Source organism: Alternaria dauci, chromosome 3 (assembly GCF_042100115.1).
Source record: "Alternaria dauci strain A2016 chromosome 3, whole genome shotgun sequence".
NCBI classification, from domain to species: Eukaryota; Fungi; Ascomycota; class Dothideomycetes; order Pleosporales; family Pleosporaceae; genus Alternaria; species Alternaria dauci.
This window is the reverse complement of record NC_091274.1, coordinates 2,795,464-2,817,553: the sequence shown is the minus strand read 5'-3', so window position 1 is coordinate 2,817,553 and position 22,090 is coordinate 2,795,464. Positions and strand designations below refer to the sequence as shown.

Sequence of the window (22,090 nt, the reverse complement as noted above, 5' to 3'; positions counted from 1 at the left end):
CGCGTCATGGCTGCAAAGGATGCTCGTTAGCGAAAGAGTTCTCTGGCCACGTTCATGGTTGAACTCACGCGTCGAGCGGCCATTCCTGGAGTTGCAGACGGCACTCAACGTCGACACCGACGCAGACGCAAAGCACTGGTACACCAAGGACTGACAGTGATTAGTGAAGAAGCCAAAAGGAGTGGAAGCACATACTCAAATCAGCTTGAACTACGATGATCTCAAGCCTCATGGTGTCTTGAGCCCCTTCCTGGACGCCTGCCTCTCCTCTCTGAACTTGTCGGATGATACCACTGAGGACCAATATGAAATTCTCTTCCACACGGATGGCCCGTTTGCCGTGACTAAGATGTTAGCCTTAGTAAGACAAGCGGAGTTTGAGATGTACCTCTTGTTCGCCTGGGCAGCGTCGCTTTGCTGGCCAGCACCGGGATAAACACAGAAGCGAGGTCATCTGTTGCTGTAGAGCAGAACGTTCGCATCGAGAAGCTGAGTGACATGATAGCGGCTGGGGGCACGCTCACGATAGAGCAAGAGGCGTATGTCAAGATGGTCATGAGCGGGCTAAGACAAGTTAGCCATGATCGCACAAGTCGAATGCGGCTGCTTACGACTACGATGGATGGCTGTGGTGGGTCCTCGGCCAGCTCATCCCCATCTTGTGATCGTATCGAGTAGGTACCTTGTGCAATGTCAATGATCGGTACGAGAGCGACATGATCGAGGGATACTCACGGCTGACGATCGATTCGACAACGACGACGACGATGTGGAAGGCTCGGGACACGACGCGATGGGATCTGCTGCTTGAGTGAGCAAGGGTTTGAGAGTGCGGCATCTTCGGGAATGACGTACTCAGGTGCGTAGCGGCTGCGGAGGAGTTTAGGCGACGGTACTGCTACTGCTTGAGTAAGCAGAGAACTGGAAAGGTGGAGTTGTCAAGAATCGCGTACATGTATGGGCTTCGTAGCCGCTCGAAGGGAATTGTAATCGTAATCGTGACCGTGACCGTGACCGTGATTGCCGTGATTGCCGTGATGGCGGCGGTGCTGCTTCCAAAGTCAGTGGAGATTCTGGTCAACGAAACGAGACAGTGTCCGTACCTTGCGCTCTTGAAATGTGATTGCCGTGATGCGATGGAGCTTCTGCTAGCATTAGCTGAGCGTTTGTCCATTGACCGGGTGAGAACTGCCTACCTCAATCTCTGGGTAGTGTCAGCAGTGATCGTGATGGTGGGGACGTCGAGGCGGTGCAGCTGCTCCATCAGGTCAGTCGAGGTCGATAAGAATCCAGGATGTGGGTGTGCATACGGCGTGATGTGGGGGATGGACGGAGAGGTGTTGTGGGCAAAAAGAGACTTCCGAATACGCTAGGACTACAAGGCAAGCAATGTTAGTATTCACTCGCCAACTGGATGGGTGTCGGCAGTACCAGTTCAGGCTTAGTTTCAAAATTTCTTGGCCTGTCACATCATGTTAATGAGAGCCGTCCAGCGGTGAGTAGGGAGAACTTACAACGCAATATGAGATGACACTGTAGGCCCCATCCCTAAGGCCCGGGGGGGAGGATGCTTTTGATAGAGCTCTAGCTGAGCTGAGATAACACTGTAGCAGCACTAGTGTGCTGAACCAATATCAAGGCGTAACTAGCCATAGATGTGGGTGCGACGACAGCAACAAAGCTGTAACCGCTGGTGGCGCTGAGAAGGCTACAACACTGTGGAATGAGGACACATATATGAATGTAGATATGGTGAGAAGGCCAAAAAGGTAGTGCTAGGCTGTGAATACGGGCACCTAAGTCGAGGACAGCCGGAGGTGGGAGGCGCTTGCTGCAGGGATTCGTCCGCGCTATAGAGAAAGCTCAAGATTCGGCATTGTTGTGAAGGCTCCCTTGGTGGAGAGAGCGGAGCGGGTAACGAAAACGGGTTGTCGTGGTGAGAGATGAGAGAATGTGTCGCAGGAGGAGGAGTTGCAAAAGAGAATGTCGCCGATAGAGACAGAGAAGCGGTGTCGTAGGGAGAGATGAAGGGGTGTTGCGAGAGATGGAGGAGAGGTGTGGCGAGAGAAGGTGCTGTAGAAGAAAGCATCTTCTAAAGAGGCATCGCCGGATGGTGTGTCGCAAGAGGAGGTGTCGTTGGAGCAGATAGAGGAGAAGGTGTCGCAGGAGAAGGTCGCAAAAGAGGCGTCGTTGGAAGAGGCAGATGAGGAAGAGAATACTGGGAGGAGGTGTTGTCGGAAGAGAGTCCTGGGAAGAGGTGTCGTGGGAAGAGATCGAGGAAAAGTTATCGCAAAAGAGGTGTCGTTGGAAGAGATGGAGGAAGAAGAACAGTCGTAGGAGACGGTGTTGCAGAAGAAGGCGTTGTAGAAGAAGATGTCGTCGGAGGAAGTGTCGTGGTGAAAGGCGAGTCGTAGTAAAAGGATAGTCGTGGGGAAAGGTGAGTCAGATAAGAAGGCAGAGGAGAAGGAGGACGGCGAGGAGGAGGAGGGGGAGGAGGGGGAGAACCTATCGTCGCGAAAGATGTGTCAAAGTCGAAGGTGTCGTGATGGAAGGTGTGTCGTAGTGCATCGAGGATTGTGGTAGAAGAAGTGGCATCAAAATGGATGGCGTAACGTGGCAAAGAGGCTGTCGCAGTAGAAAAGATGTAGCGGAGGAACTGGTGGAGCGCGATAACTGATTGAGGAAGGAATAGTGCGTGACAGAAGTCGAAGAGGATTGATTGGTGATCTCGTTCATGGGCCTCACTAAGCCGACCACTAACTACTGATGGGCCTCAACAGTGACCTCCAGCGCCTTGACGTGGTCTACGCTTCTTCTTCTTCTTCTCCTTGCGCTCAGGAACTTTCCATCGTTGCGCATCGGTCTTAGCCAGATGCCATTGCGGAATGCCAAAGTGCATGACCGCCCAGCGTGTCGTTTCGAAAGCGTCCTTGGTCAACATGTCCGGGAGGTTGAGGTGACCAATCGCATTCACCAAAGCGCCACGTTGTTCGGATAGCAGAGTGCAGTCCAAGAGGAGATGTTTTGCCGTTTGCCGCTCGCGAAGGCAAGGACAGTACTCAGTCCCCGAGCACTATGCAGATATGTTAGCCAAGTTGACTGATGTAAGACGAGGAGAAGAAATTACATTGATCGAGTACAGGTGGGAGTTGAGACCAATGAAGGAAGTCCGGATGTGTAGAAGCATTGTGCTTTGAGGACGCGTCAGGCCTTTGTAGCATGCAAGGCTTCGATCGTCCCATTCGGCGTGAAAGTCGCTATCCAACGCTGGACAAACCCGCTTGCCGCGAAGGAGTCGCGAGTTGCGGTATTCGTCCCAGATATATTGACTCTGGCAGGATGCCCATTGCTGGAGGTACACTTTGATGGCTCTCCCACGCTTGTCACGGTTCGCCCAGTCTCTCTCGGCCTATTCGTTGGACTTTCTTTGACAAAGAAACGCCAGTGCGGCTCGCTCAACACTGCAGGCCTCTCGGTCCAGGATCTGGTAAGGGTGGTCCTTCACCTGTTCCCTCCTGTGCCGCTCCAACTGTGCCAGCCGACAATGAGCGCTGACGTCATCGTAGTAGCAACGGACACGGTGCGCAATGGACAGTCTTGCGAGAGTGACTTGAATGGGATCGATGAAGAGTTCCTTTTCAAGGATCTTCCTTCCAGTTTTATGGAAAGCTCCAGACATCTGCATCAAGCAAGAGTATTGTAAATCTTGGAGTCGCTTGACGAGACACTTGGGAATGTTCCATTTACTGCGCTCGCCGGTGACATTGACGTACCAGGCTCCGCATCCATAGGTAATGATAGGAATGATGGTGGTGCGATGCAGTTCGCGCATGTCATGGAGAGACCTTCCCCATGTGGATCCAGTAATGCGCAAAAGGGCACGAAGTTTATGCCCAACCTTTTCTTCGATAGCGGTGATATGCTGATCCCAACGTAGTCGAGGGCCGACTAAAACACCGAGGATGTTCATTGGTTCTGTATCAGTCCTCAGAACTGGGTCGGTCACGTCACGGCCTTCACCGAAATTCGGAATGTTGTTCGGAAGTAGAGTACACACTGGCGCTTTATGATGACTGCGAAAGTGCATGAGCGAGTATTTGTGTGCACCGAATTCGTATCCGTTATCCTCTGCCCAACGGAGAACCTTGGCGTGCATATCCTCGAGGATCTCGATGTTCTTCTCGTATGTGGGAGAGGTTACCATAAGATAGGTATCGTCGACGTAGGCGAAGCAGTGGACTTTAGCATTGGACAGGATGTAATCCTTCTTTCCGAAAAGCGAGTGTAGATCGCCAGCGGAGAAGAGAAACAGGATAGGTGAAAGAGGACTTCCTTGGGGTATGCCAATGTCGACCCAGAACGGCTCCGACATGGTTCCAAGCATATTCAGTGTGGTACTTCGTTCTGAGAGAAACGAAGCAGTCAAGCGAACAAGCCAATCAGGAATGCCTTTGTCCACGAGAATCTGAAGCAGCTTTGCTCGGTTGACACGATCGAAAGCGCCCGTGATGTCGAGGCTCAATATCGTTGTCTTTTGCTTTGTGCACCAGCCCGTATAGACTGGGCTGAGAATTGCTTGCAACGCTTTCGTCGTATCACGGCCAGGAGCCCCAAACTGCAAATTTGGAAGCAGGTTGTGAGTCTCGGCAAGATATCTGAAGCGATTCGCAATCAACTTCTCAAAAACCTTTCCTAGACAAGAAAGCAGTGCAACAGGCCGATAGCTCTTCGGGAGAGCTGGATGCTTCCCTGACTTGAGTAGCAGGGTGGTAATGGCGTGCTTGAACTCCTTGAGGTGGACACTCTGTATGAACATATCGGTAAAGAGGTCTGCCAAAATTGGCGCGAGTTCCTTGGCGCAGGTTTTCAGCAGTTCGTTACTAATTCGATCGGAACCGGGTGCTTTATGATCCGATAGGTCCTTTATGGTGCCAAGTACCTCTTTCTCTGTGACGAACTGATTGCATGATAATTGCTCCCGTGGATGGAAATGTGGCAAGGTCGGCGAGCTAGCGTCACCATCTGTGTGATTGCGAACTTCCGGCCAAATGGTGTGGGCGTACAAGTTGGCTTTCTCTTCGATCGTCATGAAGGTTTTGTCGCCGACTTGGAGAACGGGCATAGTGGGCGCTTGTTGAGGTTGATTCCATGTTTGAGCGTGCCGGGCCCAGGTATAGTGGCGCCACCGCAATTTCTCGGATGAGCGATCCACTCCATCACGGAAGGACTTCCTGCTCTCTGCAGCGATGTCTTTATCGAGATCCCGCCTGGCTTCCTCGAAACGCTTCACGTTCTCGGCGGTTGGTCTCCTTTCCAGCGCTAGCAATGCTTTGCGCTCGATCTCAAGCTTCTGCGCAAAGTGCTCGGGGGTTGGAGGCTTTACTCGCGCAATGGTACGCTGGGTAGGTACAAGCTCTTCTGCACCAGCGATACATTGAACAACGTGCGCACCATACTCAACAACCAAGTCGCTGGGACGTCGCACAAAACTCTTGATGCGTGTGATGAGGTCTTGTTTGAAGGCATGGTCGATCTCCTCGTAGAGCTTTCGGGCTCTAGGTGGAGCAGAACTTGGCTCCAAATCAATAGACATTTTGATGACAGCGTGGTCAGATTCATATCCTCTGACTTCGATGGGAGCGCAGTCATGGATGCGTGGTCGTAGACACGTGCTGGAAAAGACAATGTCAATCGAGGTTTTGCGTGCTGAGGTCGTCCGGAGCCCAGGAGCATACGTGATGGTCCCAGATGACAAACAGGTCTGCATACCAGTCTCTTGCAAGGCTGCAGCTAGTTGAGAAGACAACGCGTCTGTTGAAGCTGCGACGGCAACGATATTCCCGCCCCAGAGTTTGTGATGCAGGTTGGAATCCCCAACAAGCATGTCATTGTCCGACTGCATACATTGCTCCTTCAACTCTGCTATGTTAATCTTCTTCTCGTGGTTGTACATGTTGTGCATGCAGAGTGTGCCTGACTGGGTATCGACTTCGAGCGTGGCGGCGTATGGTTCGTTGAAGCCGCGATGGGGGATGACGCGTGTATCCCTCTTCGGTACATCATCGCGTATGAAGAATGCGACTTGTCGTAAGCCCATAAGATCAGCCAGCCTCTTGAAACTGAGGGCTGTACTCTCTTCCCTTAGTTGCGACACTACACTCTCGTTGGCCCTCCGCACACCTAGATCGATAGTCGACAGAGTCACCTGATGAACTTGTGCTGCCTTTGCCACTCTCTTCGCCTTCTTCTTGTCAAGATGAGTCAATTGTCCTGATAAACTGTACAAGAACGGGTAATCGGCCGGCTTCAGATGCTGGCGAATGTGAAACTCGCAACGGTAACCGGAGATCTTGTGATAGGCGATGTGGGGTGGTGGATCCTGCACACAGATGATGGCAGGCGGCCGCCGGGCTTCGCTTTTCTTGCTTGCCTTGTAATCGGCTGATAACCTGAGCAAATGGTCTCTGAAGTTCTTGTATCTCTTCCATGAACACTTCATGTTGACGGTATACATGTCGTTGAAGGGCTTGGGGCATGTACCGCAAGGCGAGGTCTCGGTGGTTTGGGGATCGCTGGCCGAGCCATCGCTGACCGGCTGGTAAAGTTGCGTGAATGCATTGAGTGAAGGTACTGCTTGCTGCGGGCGCAGAGTGGCTGTGTGGCCAGTTGCATCTGCTGATATGTTTAGCGGCAAACTACAAACCGGTTGGGGGCTCTCTCACTCTGATTAATCGAGGCTGCATTATGCTCGTTTGCAGTGTCCACGTATGGTGAGGGGAAGTCGTAGAGGGCCAGCGGGGCCGCAGTGAGAGCTCGAAGTGGCGAAGGTGTTGGCGAGGGCGTGCGCCTGAACGAATTGTGGGCAGTCTGTCGAGGATACGGCATCCTCAAGAATCTCGCAATGTAGAACAAAGATATACTACCATTGCTGACATTGTTCGTGGGAACAAATGTTGTGATAGTGGTCTAGCTTCTGCTTTGGCGTGGCCAAGGCAATGTGTATAGGCATACGGTCGCAGTGAGTGATCCAGCGCAAGCGTGGAATCCAGTACAGATGTGATCCAGCGCAGGTGTGATCCAGCGCAAGCGTGCGCTCGTGCATCTCGTGCATCTCGTGCGTCAATATCGTCGGCCTGTTGTTGTATATCCGACTATCTTGAAACACATGCTACCTAAGATTCGCCCGAGTATCATGCTACACAAGTGGGGCGGTCCCTGCCGTCTAAGTAGTCGCTGGGGGCGCGGGCGCGGCGCGTGCACACGGGTACGTATCGCTGTCTCCAATGCCGCTAGGGACGTCGGTCAACACTCCCAACCTCATCCGAGCATCGCCATTCTCGCCGGACGAGTTGTCAACCACATCCCCAATTCGGTTTGGAAGCATATCTAGTAGTTTTACTAATATAAATTCCGTGTCAGAAATGTGTTGCGCCGGCATGACTCCGGACACTGCCCAGCACGGCGGAAGCGACTAACAGCTCACTCTTGTCTTGGATAATGTGAGGGGCTTACGGGATCATGGATGTCCTTGGTTGAAACTCAATATTGGAGAGTCAGTGGTTGTTGCTTTCGGACCTAGGTGCATGCGGAGAGAATGGCCGTGATTGAAGGATTGAAGTCTCACGTCAACCCCATCGAGGGCAAGCATGGACTAAATGCGCCTCGTAAGAAGGATGATTCATCTTCGCAATATCTCTGTCTCAATAGATGTCTTCATCTCTACGCACCCTCATCTCCTTGTCTATTCGAATCACATACCCAGTTTCTTCTTGCACTCTGTAACACTGTCGCCTCTTCCTGTCATCGACATCTCATCATGGCCTCTTCATCTGATCAGCATGCAAAATTCGAAAAGTTTGTGGGCTCGCTCAACGAAGAGCAACTCCATTTGTTTGAGAAGCTAGGCATTCGGGATGTCATTCTCCACCCTCCAGTCTCAGCAGATGATAGAGGTCAGCGGCATGTCGAAACACGCCTGCGTATGCTCGAAGAAAGTCAACGAAACTTCCACATGAACAATCGCAACTCTCCTCTTGCACCTGCAAAAACATCTCATCAACAGTCATACGAGATCAAGTTCGGCCTCCGCAATGACGCCGGAGGAGTGATCGACAGGTTGACAAACGCAGAGATTGTAAGCCTGATCAGACAACACAAGGCTCCATTCGACCAGGTCCAGGCATGTCGGGTTCATGCGACTGCCTTAGTTCTCATGGTGTCCAACCCAGAAGCAGAGGCAGCCCTCCACGCTCACCAACATGAGATTGGGCCGATGCTCGGGGTAGCGAAGGATGACTGTTACTTACTACGACCAACCTATCAAGTTCAGATCTACAACTTCAACTTTCGACAAGATGGCGAATTCAAGTGTCCCGAAAAATTCATCAAAGATTGGAGCACGCGGAACAAGGTTCATATTACTGGCGCCCGATGGACATACAAGAAGCTTGTATGGACTCTTGATCGCCTTGGTGATGCACAGAAGCTCGTCAAAGACGGTACAGTGTGGCTCAGCGGTTACCAGGCAACTGCGGCAGCTTTCGACAAGCGCTCTACACCGAAACAGTGCCACGCATGTGGAAAGCCTGGCCATCTCAAGACTCAATGCCCAGATCGTTCCAAACCGTTTTGCCTACGTTGCGGGAAGCAGACGAAAGAGCACAATGCATGGGACGGTCGTTGCAAAGGGCCGGAGTGTTGTGTCAACTGTGGAAGGAACCATGCCGCATGGAGTCCACTGTGCCAGGATCCAAGAATGCGAAGGGCACGTGAAGAGAGCCGTACCTACGCCGCAAAACAGGTGTTCTGGCAAAGATTTCCTGCTCTGAATTCAGACCCCACGACCAACACTTGGTTAAAGGCCGGAGAATCTGACGCACGCAAGCGTCACCACGCTGACGTTGAAGAGCACTCTACATTTGGTGCGGCAGCGCCTGTCGATTTGGATATCGAGATGCATGACTGCCCACCGGTATTGGAGTCTCAAGAGCTGTCGTTGTCACCGGGTACTTCTGCTCTCCCAATTTCGCCAGAGTCTTCCACACAACTCAGGCCACCAATGCCCATAGTTGACGCAATGACACGCTCTCCGCCTCCTCAAACGCCTTCGGATCCATACGCTCATAACCCCTTTCCTAGCCATGTCATGAATCCCACGTCACGATCACCCACACCTCGATTCCAACAACCAAACGAATTTTCCGACCGTCAGATGGGTCCCATACCGCGTATCATTCCGGAAACATCCAAAGCACCTTTGGCCCCTTTGAAGTTAGCGCAATCAGACTCTGCCAGTGAAGCAAGGCTCAAGACTACTCGCATTCGCTCGTTAGGTGGTAACAACGGTCGAAGACGGAAGGAAGAAAAACCGAAAGAGGTCCATTCTTCATTTCGAGCCTTCTATCGTCAGACAAGAGATTCTGATTCTGATTAGTCGATGGTGATTGCGCGGTTGGATGCGTGTCTATTCGGTCGCTTTTAGCTTGTTACGTACTGCCTTGGCTTTGCTCCCTCTATGTTTTCCACGGTCTTGTCTTCTTTCCAGTTTTTGATCGAACAATTTGCTCGGCTTTCTAGCTGTTGTATCTAGTAACTCCATCTCGCCTATCTGTGCGAACTCCTGTAGAATCCACTCGTTAGTCAAATGTTGTCCTATGTCACGTATCTAAGGTTGGGTGTTTTGGTTTTATTGGTGTTCCAATTTATGCCATGCGTTATTACTCCTGGATGCGTCTTCATACGGTGCACCTAAACCTCAGTTCATCTACCTTGAGATTGTAGATGACAGAATGTGAAGACATCATATTAATTTGTTCTCGAAGACGTTCTTTGTCTCATGATATCAAGTTTACAGCCATTTTGCTTTGTGAAATTGATATAAGTACGAAAATATTTGGCAGAGGGCAAGCGACTACGAGCGCATCGTCTGTAACCTGGCTACATAAATTCTTATTGTCTTTGCGTTGATGCACGTTTTCTCTTAGAGTAGTCTGATTAGAATACAATCTAGCTATTATGTAGAATTGTCTTAGTTACGTAAGCTTAAACACGCCTTTACGAACGGACGACTGCAAAATGTGCTGTAAACTATTACAAGTTTTACCAGGCTTTCACATGATGTGGAATCTTAGACGTACCTTGATATAATTAATTCCAAGTTGATAGTATGTAAGAGAGCACGTACAGGTTACATTGTCAACTGCATTATCTTTAAATATCTTCACTAGACTTTTAAAAATATCTTCGTATCCCAACGTACAAAGCCAGAACAAAATTGAACAACAACAATAATTAATACACTATTTCCTTTCTATACTTGTAGCACTAACTACCTAGTAGCATTACTTTAATTTAACAAACGCAGCTTGCAGAATATCTAGATAGCTATGAATCTTGTGTCTTAAATTTCTTTCCTCTGAAAGCAGGTTATTATCTCAACGTTTCGTCTCTCTAAAGCTGTAACAAGCCTAGATTGTATGCGTAGACATTGAGTCTTGTTCAATACAGCATGATCTAGCAAGACGACATGTATAAGAGACCGCTAGTCAAAGCTTCCAGCTGGGTGGATGACAGTCGGAACTAAGATACAGATGATGGCATGCTTAGTGGTTCGACAGACGGATCATCATTCTTCTGCGATAAGGCCAAGGTTATGGATGTGTATGAAAACAAATCACAACTCGAACTGCTCGAGAACAAAATCTTTTTAGGCCGCTAAATGTCACTGAATACTGCCTCAAAAGTAATCGACGCCTTACTGGAGAGAGCTAAAAGCTTTCATCTCCGCCTCGATTACACGACAGACATATAGTCGCGTTCGCATACACTCTATGTGTATAGCTGTGAGTGTTCATGTTACACTTCACATACTGAAGCATCGTTAGCCATCGAGATACCTTGCCGTTACTATACAAGTACCTTGGTACCTAGAATAGCAAAAACCACTTTCATTACAAGGTCAAGACGGTGCCGTGATATAACTAGGTATACCCGACAAGACAACCCGAGATCTACTTGTTTATTCAAGACATGAGTAGTATCGGCATAGATGTCTGCCATTCATAGCAGTATTTGGACCTTAAAAGCAGCAAGTATTGATACAACGACGTTACCTACCTAGGCACCTACTGAGAATACTATGGACATGACGTATCAATTATGTGACGTACCCAAGACACGATAGATGTCGTGGCCTCCGTCAAGACCTATGCATCATGATTTGCCAAGCACAGAACTACATGCGGATTAGTGCGATGTGACCTCGTTCTTGGAGGAGCCGAGCTGGACAGTTGCAATAGGTGCATCCTGCCCAGGTGGGATTCGTCTTTGACCCTGTGAAACGTATGAGTGCCACCAGCCTCCTCAATATTAAGAACTCGGCGTCATCAAGTAGAGTGAAGGCTGTGTACCGAGGCGGCGGGTGAAACTTCAGTCGGCAATACATCGGTGTCGTGACGGCATTGGCGTACGTAGGTAGGTTCTGACTACTAGTCAGGAACGGCCGAAATACCCCCACAGCCTTGATGAGACAATTCCTGGCCGGCAAGTCCCACTACTCCCAGCCGTTATCACTAATGTTTCATACTACGAACCTTCATCCCACCCCCAGTCAAATCACGGAGTGTTCTCCAGAGGCACGCACACCTGTCTAGGTGTTTGATCCAGATATCGCGAGCGATTGGTTGTTAAGCGAAAGCCGCTCGAGATCACAGAGCAGGGCGCGTGGCTGCGAGATTAGGGATGGCGTGGTGATCCAGAGATGAAGCGTGCGCGCACGTAGAAGTTATAAAAGGCGCTGCAAGGACGATTGTAGAGACCAAGCATACCTATAGCTCGTTCTCACAGTATTGGCACTCTATCATCGAATACTACCCATACCGAGGACCCAGGTGTTTCTTTCCACTCTCTTCTCACTCCTCAGAACCATCCATTGCAACTCCATCTCGAAGTAAGTGCATGAGTTTCTTCTCCGTACCCAGGTACTCGACAGTCGTTGATGGCTCTTTAGTACAAAGATTGCTCCTCACCAACTTCACTATCCCCAGGTTTACGGAGTTCAAGCCCGAGCAAGCTCAGCATGTCAACTTCGAAGCAATCCGCGGATAGGGAGATCCTTAGAATGCACCGCCAAGAACGCATCAAAGGTCTCCTAGAAGCGCAATCACTTACCTACACTGATTTGGATGAGATGATACATCAGATCAAAAAGCAGCAAGCTTCTTTGGAAGCCGGCAAATACGATGACATCGACGACTTTCCCAACCCCCTCGACACAGCAGCCGATGAGCCAGCCACCAAGAGAGCGAAGCGAAGCTTCGACGAATATCAAAACACTAGGTTCAGTGCTGGAAAGAGTGGAGCACGCACCGTGTTACCAAACCAAGGACGTCCTGAGGTGTCATCTCATAGCGTTGACGACGACCTGCCTCTACTCTCCAGCTCCTCTCAGGTCGACTCTGCAAGCGATTACAACCCCTCGACGCCCGGAGTCTTACTCGGCTCTGATTCGTCTTTTACTGACCCGCCGTCTCCAACACGAACCTTTCCTGGAGATAAGTCGACGTCCGGATCTAGTCTCGATGGTGTTCGACTTCCTGCAACTGGAAATGCGCGCGGCTTGATGCAGTCTGTTTACGCATCATCGTCCCAGCCATCGTATGGTGCTGGTACACTCTTGGACCCACCCGAGGGCCGCCACTGGAGACCTTTGACGATGAACCCCATGATCTCTCACAATGGTAAAATCAAAACTGGTGATTTTATCGGAGAAGTGCTTGACACTATGTTACCGGAACACTGTCGCACACGATCAGACTGGCTATGCCACTTGTATCACTATGGCACCATACAGCTTGGACATAGGAATGTTGACGGCGGTCCCTGCACCATTGTTGCGGAATGGGAAATTGAGCACGGTATAGGTCTCGGAAAGAACGGCGAAAGACTTTGCCCTCCTGAGAAGTTCATCTTCGGATTTGGAAAACACCGCAACAAGACATTGGAGCAAGTTAGTCCTCTCTACGTGGAGCAGATGTACAAGGCGAAAGAAAACAGGCCATGGCTCAGAGAGGCTGTGGAACTCTCAAGGCCGAAGAGAACGGCTTCCTCTTATTCTTATCAGTCAAGCGGCGGGCCAAGTCGGCACATTCGCACGCATCATCAAGGTCCTCAGCTACCACGCAAGCACCCGATTCATCCTGGGTCCTACGCTAGTGATGCGGCATCTTTCGGGACAGGCTCAGATGACTTTGTCATCGGTGTGTCTGGACCCGACCACATGAATCCGGATCGCCTGAGGATGGTGAAAGCCATTAGCGCTCGCTCAACAGGACAGTCTCCGCGTCACACCAGCGCTTCTGCCGTCGACCCGCCCAGCCCTTTGGAGCAAGGCCAGCGTACTCTCTCCAGCGCCTTTACCATTTCGAAGAGAGGAACGAGTTCCACATCAGCAGGTTCAGCACCAGTACAGGTGATGGATTTGACGGAATAAGTATGCTACTCGGCCGGTCGGATTATCTCCATGCTGGCGCGCCGGCGCGCTGTCTGGATATGTCTGAAAGTACGAGTCGCACTACCAGCGCCATTTTCGCCTGATTTTTCTCATTTTGTTCGTCTGTCTTCTCCCCGTTCAGTGTATCTTCCTAGGTAGGTAGTCAAATTCGCTAATGATTTCTGTCAAATGCTCCATACTTTCTGCAAGACGATGCGATACAGTAGGCCTCCATCGAGACTGAACAGCGACTGTGGTGGACAGTGCGTGCCGCCTGAGGTAACTCGTAAACGGTTTTGCGCGAGAGCCACCCCCGCACTCTCCGCAAAGGGGCACGTTTCGTGTTTCTATCACCCTTGTCCCCATTCGGCTAATGATGTGCGCAGATCCAGGGGACCCCGCCAAGCCTAAGGCCTGTGCGTGTTTGGAAACATCTGCCGCCCTCACGAACGCATTGCAACCTCTCAAGAACAGCAAAGACCTCACGAACAGCGAAGACGCTCAACTACCCATACGACTGATCCAACACGAATTCGAAATGCGCCTGATGCTCTTTCTGGAACATTTGGCCATGCTGGAACCCGCGAAGGTCGTTTGCCCTCTCCGGCGATCGTTTTACCTGACCGTGCAGCGAGCCGTCGTGTAACGACGGCACGGCTCTACTGTCGGTCTCATATTAACTTCACGCTGGCTACTCAGGTAGCCTTGATCAAGCTGACTTCGCCGTGCAGAGTTGCCATGACGACCTCTTGCCAGCCATGAACGATAAGCCAGCATACCGCCGTTCCCCTATATACCGTCTTCATCCGCAAACTTCAGACCTTCACCGCGCCCATTCGCTCAAGGACGAACTGCGTCCAGGTGCAAGTACAATAGCCAATGAGCATAGTGTTAATGCCGCAGGGTTCTGATGGACGTATCGCTAATCGCCATTACAGATTCTTCGTAACCCAGAAGCGTCCAACCCCATCCGCGATTTCATACCGCTCCCACGATACCCAACATGGCCAGTCGAAGATCATTAGGGCCTTCACTCCCAACCCTCATCGCAGTCCGCTCCTCAATACCTCTCCTCCCGGCCCCAGAACTCTCGCACTAGATACCACAGACGCGTTCAATCATGTTAGCATACCCATGCTGATGGCCCGGCTGTCGGGGCACGGGGCAGAGTTGGCAGAGTTGGCCTCCAGCTTGCTGGTAGAGAGAAGACCACACCAGAACGAACAGGCCATTGGAATTGATCAGGGGCATGTCGAAAGCGTCGCCCACACAGTAATACGACAGTCGCGCTCTAGATAACCAATACCGGGTCTCATTCAGCGTTTTGGGTAGGTTGCTTCCACCTTACACTACATCGGTGGATAGATATCTCCAAGTGTCAAGCGCTAACCTGCGACACAGGAATACCCGAGACAGGCAGACTGACCTTCGGTAATCTTGTCTTCCCGGCCTGGGTTGTTGAAGCCTTTGAGAAAGTTCTGGGACGCTGTTTCCTTCAATGTTATACGGGTCTAGGCGAAGAAGTGCATGGAGAACGTGGGTCGCGCGAAGGGGCCGGAGTGTTGCGGGTGGGGTATCGGGTCGACATAGATAGAATCAATGTAACATTCTGCTATCGTGTGTAGTGCGTGTATGAACATGCGCACCGTATGTGCTGGAATCGAGTGCGTATTCATTGCGACATCTTGTGTAACTTTCAGCGACCGTCAAGAGGTCTGCTCCGGGCTGTCTGCGGTTGCCTGGATGCGATGTCTGAATAGGTGTCCAACGTCAGTGTTTGCTTCATATGCAATAGGAACATGGAGATGACTTGCACGATGCATAGCAGACCGATCGACCTGCTGTGACACCCTGCTGCGTGCAGGAAACCGTGCACGTCTTGCGACTGAGTGGCGCGCCGTCGCTTCGAGGTAATCTTGTATCTGTTTCTGGCATCGTACCAGTTCCTTCACCGAATGCCAGCCGAGCGGCGGCTTCGTTATTGACTTGTCCGCTGTCCACCGTACCCAGTCCTCAGGTACCGGCTCGATATGTTGTCATAAGTAGCGTTTTCGACTGAATAGCTGTTTCTCCGATGAACGCGATCAGATGCCACGAGTGTGTGGAGCTGCTTTTGAGTCTCATGGTGGAGGTTTGTATGGCAGTCATCATTGGTTGTGGTTTGGGGAACGGTTGATCGTATGGCTTTGGTGTATCCCTGACGAGGTTTGGCGCTAGCAGTGCCTGCTTCTCCTAGTGCGCGATCTGTATCGTCGGATGAGGGCAAAAGTCGATGTTGCAATGTCTATTTTGTTTCAGGACCCGGCCCGTTCCGGCCCAGCCCGATCCGGTCTGGCTTGGCCTGTGCATAGATACCCCACAGATCGCTACTGTGGCGCCGTGGCTCGATAGCGATTCGGCTATAGTCTACCCAAGGAAAATATACACCTGTAATACCTGAATATCACGCGTCCAGTATCGCTATACTTTATATTATTTGACATGTCGTCTGTCCATTGGAGGTTTCGTGGCATACTCCCCTCGTTGTAGTTTTTCATCGTGGCTCGCTCAGCCTTGCCGGCCCGATGTCGTCTCCGGCGCGACCTTTTGTAACAAGCCTCATTGGCCAGAGCGTCATCAGGTTCTCTTTGAAGCGAGAAACGTATCCGCTGTCGACAAACAACAAGCGAAAAGAAGTGTACATACCAAAAGCACCTGGACATATGAGATTGGCTGGAGCAAGATGATGTTGACGAGCTCAGGGACACCGGCATTCAATGTCGACCGCCGGTGTTCTAACAACCACGCTAAGGCCAGGCCCACTTGCACGAGTCGTTAGGCGATAACAAAAGACCGACTCGAATTGTCCGATCCTTTACAGAGATGGGATAGTGCTCAAGAAATGCCACCGGCCGACCTTATCAGCACTTCGGCAGTCACCAAGACTGACAGCTTTCAGACCGCCATCTTGGCCTTTCTATCGGCCTTTTACCACATCTATTGGACAGATGGCGGAGTGCGGAGCGACCAGCTAATCAGTCCGCCCGATCAACTGGTTCCTGGTGCATATCTTGGTATATCATCTGGGTGATGAATCAACTCTGGGCATTCCCAAATCTACCTCTTCATTTGAACGACGATTGTTTGTCTGCGGGATGTATGTTTCCTCCACAGTATGGGCAGGCTTGCTCTATACCTTGATGCAGGTACACGCATCACCGCATACCCTAGCACATCGGCCATGGCTAGATCCATCTCTGCCAAACGAACAGCGACTCCAGCTATTCTTGGACCAGTTGAACAGCACCCAGAAATATGCCATGGTACAAGGCGATACCGAGCTCGACGAGAACGGAACTGGTGTCAACGCATGCATAGGACATATATCCGGCAATGAGACACTAGGCATACCCTCTATCTGCATGGGAGATGGCCCAGCTGGTGTCGGAAACAACATGAACAACGTCACCGCCTTCCCTGCCCCGATTGCCGCCGCCGCCTCGTGGGATACGTCTCTGGAGTATGCTTACGGCCAAGCACTAGCGCAAGAACACATGGCAAAGGGTCGCAACGTCGTTCTCTCACCAACTATCAATATCCTTCGGTCACCACTTTGGGCCCGCGCTGCCGAGACTTTTTCGGAGGACCCATGGCTGACCTCTCGAATGGCTGTTGCGGGTGTTATGGGTGTTCAGAGCCAAGGCGCTCTAGCCTGTCCTAAGCATTTTGCTGGATACAACCAGGACACGAATCGGTTCGGAGTAGGCCCTGATTGGGACACTGTTGACGTTCACATCAACAAACGGGTGCTTCATGAGCTTTACCTGCCTGCTTTCAAGTCAGCTGTCCAGGAGGCTGATGCCGCTTCTATCATGTGCTCTTATAACATGCTAAACGGTTTCTTCACCTGCGAAAACGACTGGCTTCTAAACAGTACGTTGAGACAAGAGTGGGGGTTTCAGGGCTTCGTTGTCGCCGATTGGTATTTTTCCACGCGGAGTACTGTTCAAGCCGTCATGGCTGGTCTAGACATCAGCATGCCTGGAGGCTCTCTGGAGTCTTCATACGGATTTCCAGCCTACTACGGGGATCTCCTAGTCGAGGCTGTCGATAATGGAACGATACCATCCTCGCGCATCGACGATATGGTTGCAAGAACATGGCGATATATGTTCAAGCTCGGAATGGTCGATAATCCAGTCACTGGAAATGCGGACTCTGTGGCAAGAACACAAGCCCATCTTGATCTGGCCCAGAAGATGGCCGAGGATGGATCTGTTCTCCTGAAGAACAATAACCAGACGCTACCTCTTTCGCCACAGAAATACATGCGTGTCGCTGTATACGGCGTTGATGGAACCAACCAAAGCCAGGTTACTGAGAACCACGGAGGCTTTGTGATCGACACGACAATGGTGGTGCAGTCGCCGTTGGATGCCTTGAAACAACGAGCTAGCAGAGAAGGCAACATGACAGTCACTTACGCGGAGGCCTATCCCGGCACAGGTGAATTTCCAACAGTACCATCCAGCATGTTTGTCAACGATGGTCTGAATGTGACATACTACACCACTACCGATTTCTCTGGGCCGATCAACCAAACAGATTTTGTGCCCAACATCACCTCGGCTTCATACTCCAAAGAGCTTTGGGTGTCATGGCCACAGGTGTTTTCTTGTGTATATGAAGGCACCTTCAAAGCCAACACGAGTGGGATATACCATTTCTCACTTACCGGGCAAGGAGATGCCGTACTTTCCATCAACGGACAAGCCATCGCCAACATGTCCAAAGCAAACTTCGGGAACACCATCCAAGGCATCGCGAACCTGACAGCAGGAGACGAAGTGCCCTTGACCCTAAATTATTCCATGGGCTACTCGCTATCTACTGGCGCTTATGGTGTCACATTAGGCGTTGATGTAGGTAATGAAGCAAGGGACCAAGAAGCAGTTTCGCTTGCGGAGAAGGCCGATCTTAGCATCGTCTTCGCGTCTGACAGACACTCTGAGGGCGTGGACAGCAACATTGGTCTTTCTCTCCCTGGCGACCAGGATGCCGTCATATCCCGAATCGCCAAACATTCGAAGAAGACCGTGGTTATCCTCAACACCAACTCGGCTATTCTCATGCCCTGGATCGACGAGGTGGATGCCGTAATGCAGTCTTGGTACGGAGGTCAGCAGATCGGCCTCGCGCTCGAGAGATTGCTGTTCGGCGATGTCAGTCCAAGCGGGAAACTGCCGGTGACATTCCCCAAGACACTGGATGATGCTATCAAGATCACGTCAGACCTAGACATGCCCTATGAAGAAGGGCTTAATGTTGGATATAGGTGGTACGATGAGCACAAAGTCGATCCGCTGTTCTCATTTGGCCATGGACTTACTTACTCGACGTTTGAGTTAAGCGGCGTAGCAATGCACCTAGCGAACTCTACAGCGACATCCGGTTCAGAGCACGTCGTTTGCTCCACAACGTTGACAAACACTGGAACGATCCCTGCGTCGGAAGTTGTTCAACTTTATGTTTCCTATCCGGAAGCAGCTGAGGAGCCTCCGAAGCTGCTCAAAGCTTTTGCCAAGATTTACCTCGAGGCGGGTCAAAGTACAGAGGTGTTGCTGCAAGTGCTAATGGACGATTTGAGGATATGGTCGGAGCAGAAGGAAGATTGGGATTTTGTACATGGCGAGTATAGCTTCCGGATCGGATTCTCGGCGAGCGACATAAAGGTAGAGGGAAAGATTCTTCTTTAGATATGCTACAATAAACCGTGCTTAGACGTATGACTGTGGCTGAAGTCGTTATACGTGTGACATGGTCGATGGTGGAGGTAGAAAGGTTTATGACTGATACTAGTCGCGCTTCCAAACTAGGCAATAGCTGAGGCCAGCATTCAGATCGGTGACATGAATGCTCCCTGACCGATATTGAAGCCAGCATTAGCGAACATAAACGCCCAGGCTTCGTCATCCACGAAATTCATATCGAAAGTCGATGCATCTTCAGATGCATAATGATACATGTTCTGGTCTTTGTATGCCGAATTGACATCAGTTTCCTGTGCCTCTTGCGCATGGCGAGAAGCAGATTGGTAGACCGCAGTGTCGACTGCTGTGGTAGGTCCGGTGAGTGCGGCGGGTGTGGCGGGGATCTGCGAACGCGAGGATAATCGCTGCGCTCTCATTGCTTCGTGTTGTATGAGAACGTTGTGTAAGAACGCCGCTTGCAAGGCGCAGCTCGTGCCGACCGGGGCTTGAAGCTTGTCGAATACCTCCGCTGTGTTGCGAATAGCGTCCAAAGCTGGCACTTCCATCTCGACTCGGATATATGATGGCGCCGAGAGTAAGATCTACGTTGAATTCAGTTCATCAACTCGATAGCACTGATGTGGATTAAGTACCTTGATGAGAAACACTGTTGCGTAGGCGATCATGACATGTACAGAGTCTTGCGCAAAGTATACGAGTTGTGATGAAGAAGGATCAGATACAAGCTTGAGCATATCAAGCGCGCTGGAGTAGCTGTTCCAGATCGCCTCAGTGTCAACTGACGTCTCAATATCCTTCAGCCTGATCGATGCGCGCAGTGAGGAAGTGAATAAGAGAAGCCGGGCGTAGCTGCCGTAGAACGGTATCAAAAATGTATGGCAATCCTCGCCCCGCTCAGACACTGTCTCTGCCCACCTTCTTTGCCAGTTGATAATCTTTCGGTCAAGCACGCGCAGTAAGGATCGGAACTGCGAGGGTTCTTGGCGTTGATGTTGAGCATACTGGGTCGTCATCATCTCGAAGTGGGTGGAAGTGATGAGGCGTAGGGATACGAATGCACAAAGTAGCCGGTCGTTGGCCACTTCAAGAGGATGTAGATGCCAGTTGCTTACTGACTCTAGATAGCTGCTTCTTTCGATCATCCAAGGCTTACCAGTCTGTAAACTGATGCTGTGCATAGGTCAGTATCTTCACATGAGATTAATATCCTGTCAATTCCTACCTTCGATCATAGACAAACAAGACCAGCCAAGTTCTCTCGATGTTTCTGAATTCCATCGCTTGACGATCAGACCCGTTCTCTGGAGGCCTCATTCCATCACCCCCAAGTTGATGCCAACCAAGCTCGATAGCCATCCTGATGGCATGGCCTACAGATAGCCATGCACGGTTGTCACGGGGCTCTTTCCAATAGGTCAGAATAAGTATCGCTTGTACGGTCTCTGGCGACTTTGAACCACAGCGAAAGCTCTGTACGAAGAGCTCTTCTGCGTGGGAAAGTAAAGGCTTCTGTAACGCAGGGTGCAAGAGCTTTGCTGATGCCGCCAGAACGGAGGTGAAGAGGAAAGAAGACGCCTCTCTGACGTACTGGAAGGTATGTAGGGAAGGATCCAACTGGCTGATGAAAGGATTCAGATGCTTCATGAATCCACCAAATAGTTCGGTAGCAAAATGAAGATTGACTAGACCTTTGCTGATCGGATCATCATCTGAGACATCCTGAGTGTGTTGTTCTTGCGCACGCCCGTGTTCAGTACTCAGCACATTTTGCAAAGAGAAGTCACCTCTTGTAATCTGCCGATTAAGGATATCAGACAGTCGAAATCCTCTATTTTCCGTCCAGAAATCTTGACTTGAACGTTGCGTTGACTGGGGTCGGGAATACAGTCCCGAAGTTGACCTCTGAGCGGCATGTGTACCTGTGAATGCATCCACATCGCCATCTTCGACAATATCACGGTTGATGTGCTGAGACGCAGACCCCCTGTTTGATATCGCTGGAGGCCTGGTAACAGCTTCAATGTTCTCTGATGTCGTCGCAACGTTTTCCTGACCCCTTGCACCTGCTTTTCGTAATCTACAACGCACATCAGTTGTCTTGCGATCTGACGAAGCAGGTTAGACTAACTTGAAGCCGTGCTTTCGTCCCCGCCGATGCCCAAGGAAGTCGCATTGCAATGACTTGCGCGTGCACCGAACGCACCGCGTGTCTTGCGCCATCTTGTGGCACTTCATCTTGACCTTGCGACATTGCAGGCACGCATGTGGTCTTGGAACAAACAGATCAGTGAACGCGCAACTGCAGAGTCGATCTGGGGCTTGCTCACATGGCATTTGAGGGTTGGGGACCAGGCGCCTCATCAGCCTCCGTCATCATGAATATTTTGATAGAACATTGGGGTCAGTTCAGGCTGTGATAGATACTGTAATGGCATCTGAGTAGTGTGTTGTCGAACGCGTGAGGTATCTTATCAGTGTTATCTTTCCACGCTAACCATTTCGGGGCTCTTCGTTTCTGACAAATGGCGCGTGCACATTTTCGAATGCAGCAACCAACCACCTATCACATTCTCCACCCCAGCCATTCCTTTTTAATGATGTATGCTAGATGCTGCCACTGCGCGAATGCGTGTTCCAACTGCCGGCAGCGAGGATGGGGCTATGCTCTTACAGTTATGCGAACCTCTCGGAAACGTCAACCCGGCTCTCACCAACGCGATTCAGCACAATCTCCTGGACAATGCGTCAGTTTCTGTTCGTAAAGCTGCTGCGATCTCGGCCCACTTCATTATCATTCGCGCGCATCGCCGGTGTTCTACTGTAGATTGAGACGCCGGCGACCTGGCACGTG

The 22,090-nt window shown here is 50.9% G+C and overlaps 4 protein-coding genes across 4 annotated transcripts; 3 read left to right on the top strand and 1 right to left on the bottom strand.

The window, feature by feature from the left end:
• Nucleotides 1-12,076: 12,076 nt before the first annotated feature.
• ACET3X_004570 (uncharacterized protein) lies at nucleotides 12,077-13,489 on the top strand (the record flags this gene model as incomplete). Its single annotated transcript, XM_069450789.1, has 1 exon — nucleotides 12,077-13,489. The coding sequence occupies one exon, from the start codon at nucleotides 12,077-12,079 to the stop codon at nucleotides 13,487-13,489; it is 1,413 nt and encodes a 470-aa protein (XP_069308548.1).
• Nucleotides 13,490-14,027: 538 nt separating this feature from the next.
• ACET3X_004569 (uncharacterized protein) lies at nucleotides 14,028-14,914 on the top strand (the record flags this gene model as incomplete). The annotated part of the gene is made up of 4 exons (XM_069450787.1): nucleotides 14,028-14,078; nucleotides 14,221-14,350; nucleotides 14,810-14,817; nucleotides 14,891-14,914. The coding sequence occupies 4 exons, from the start codon at nucleotides 14,028-14,030 to the stop codon at nucleotides 14,912-14,914; spliced, it is 213 nt and encodes a 70-aa protein (XP_069308547.1).
• Nucleotides 14,915-16,788: 1,874 nt separating this feature from the next.
• ACET3X_004568 (uncharacterized protein) lies at nucleotides 16,789-19,224 on the top strand (the record flags this gene model as incomplete). The annotated part of the gene is made up of 1 exon (XM_069450786.1): nucleotides 16,789-19,224. The coding sequence occupies one exon, from the start codon at nucleotides 16,789-16,791 to the stop codon at nucleotides 19,222-19,224; it is 2,436 nt and encodes an 811-aa protein (XP_069308546.1).
• Nucleotides 19,225-19,364: 140 nt separating this feature from the next.
• Nucleotides 19,365-21,613, bottom strand: ACET3X_004567 (uncharacterized protein; the record flags this gene model as incomplete). The annotated part of the gene is made up of 7 exons (XM_069450785.1): nucleotides 19,365-19,820; nucleotides 19,872-20,123; nucleotides 20,190-20,409; nucleotides 20,462-20,948; nucleotides 21,159-21,316; nucleotides 21,368-21,508; nucleotides 21,567-21,613. 7 exons carry the CDS (start codon nucleotides 21,611-21,613, stop codon nucleotides 19,365-19,367), a joined length of 1,761 nt encoding a protein of 586 aa, XP_069308545.1.
• Between the last annotated feature and the right edge of the window lie 477 nt (nucleotides 21,614-22,090).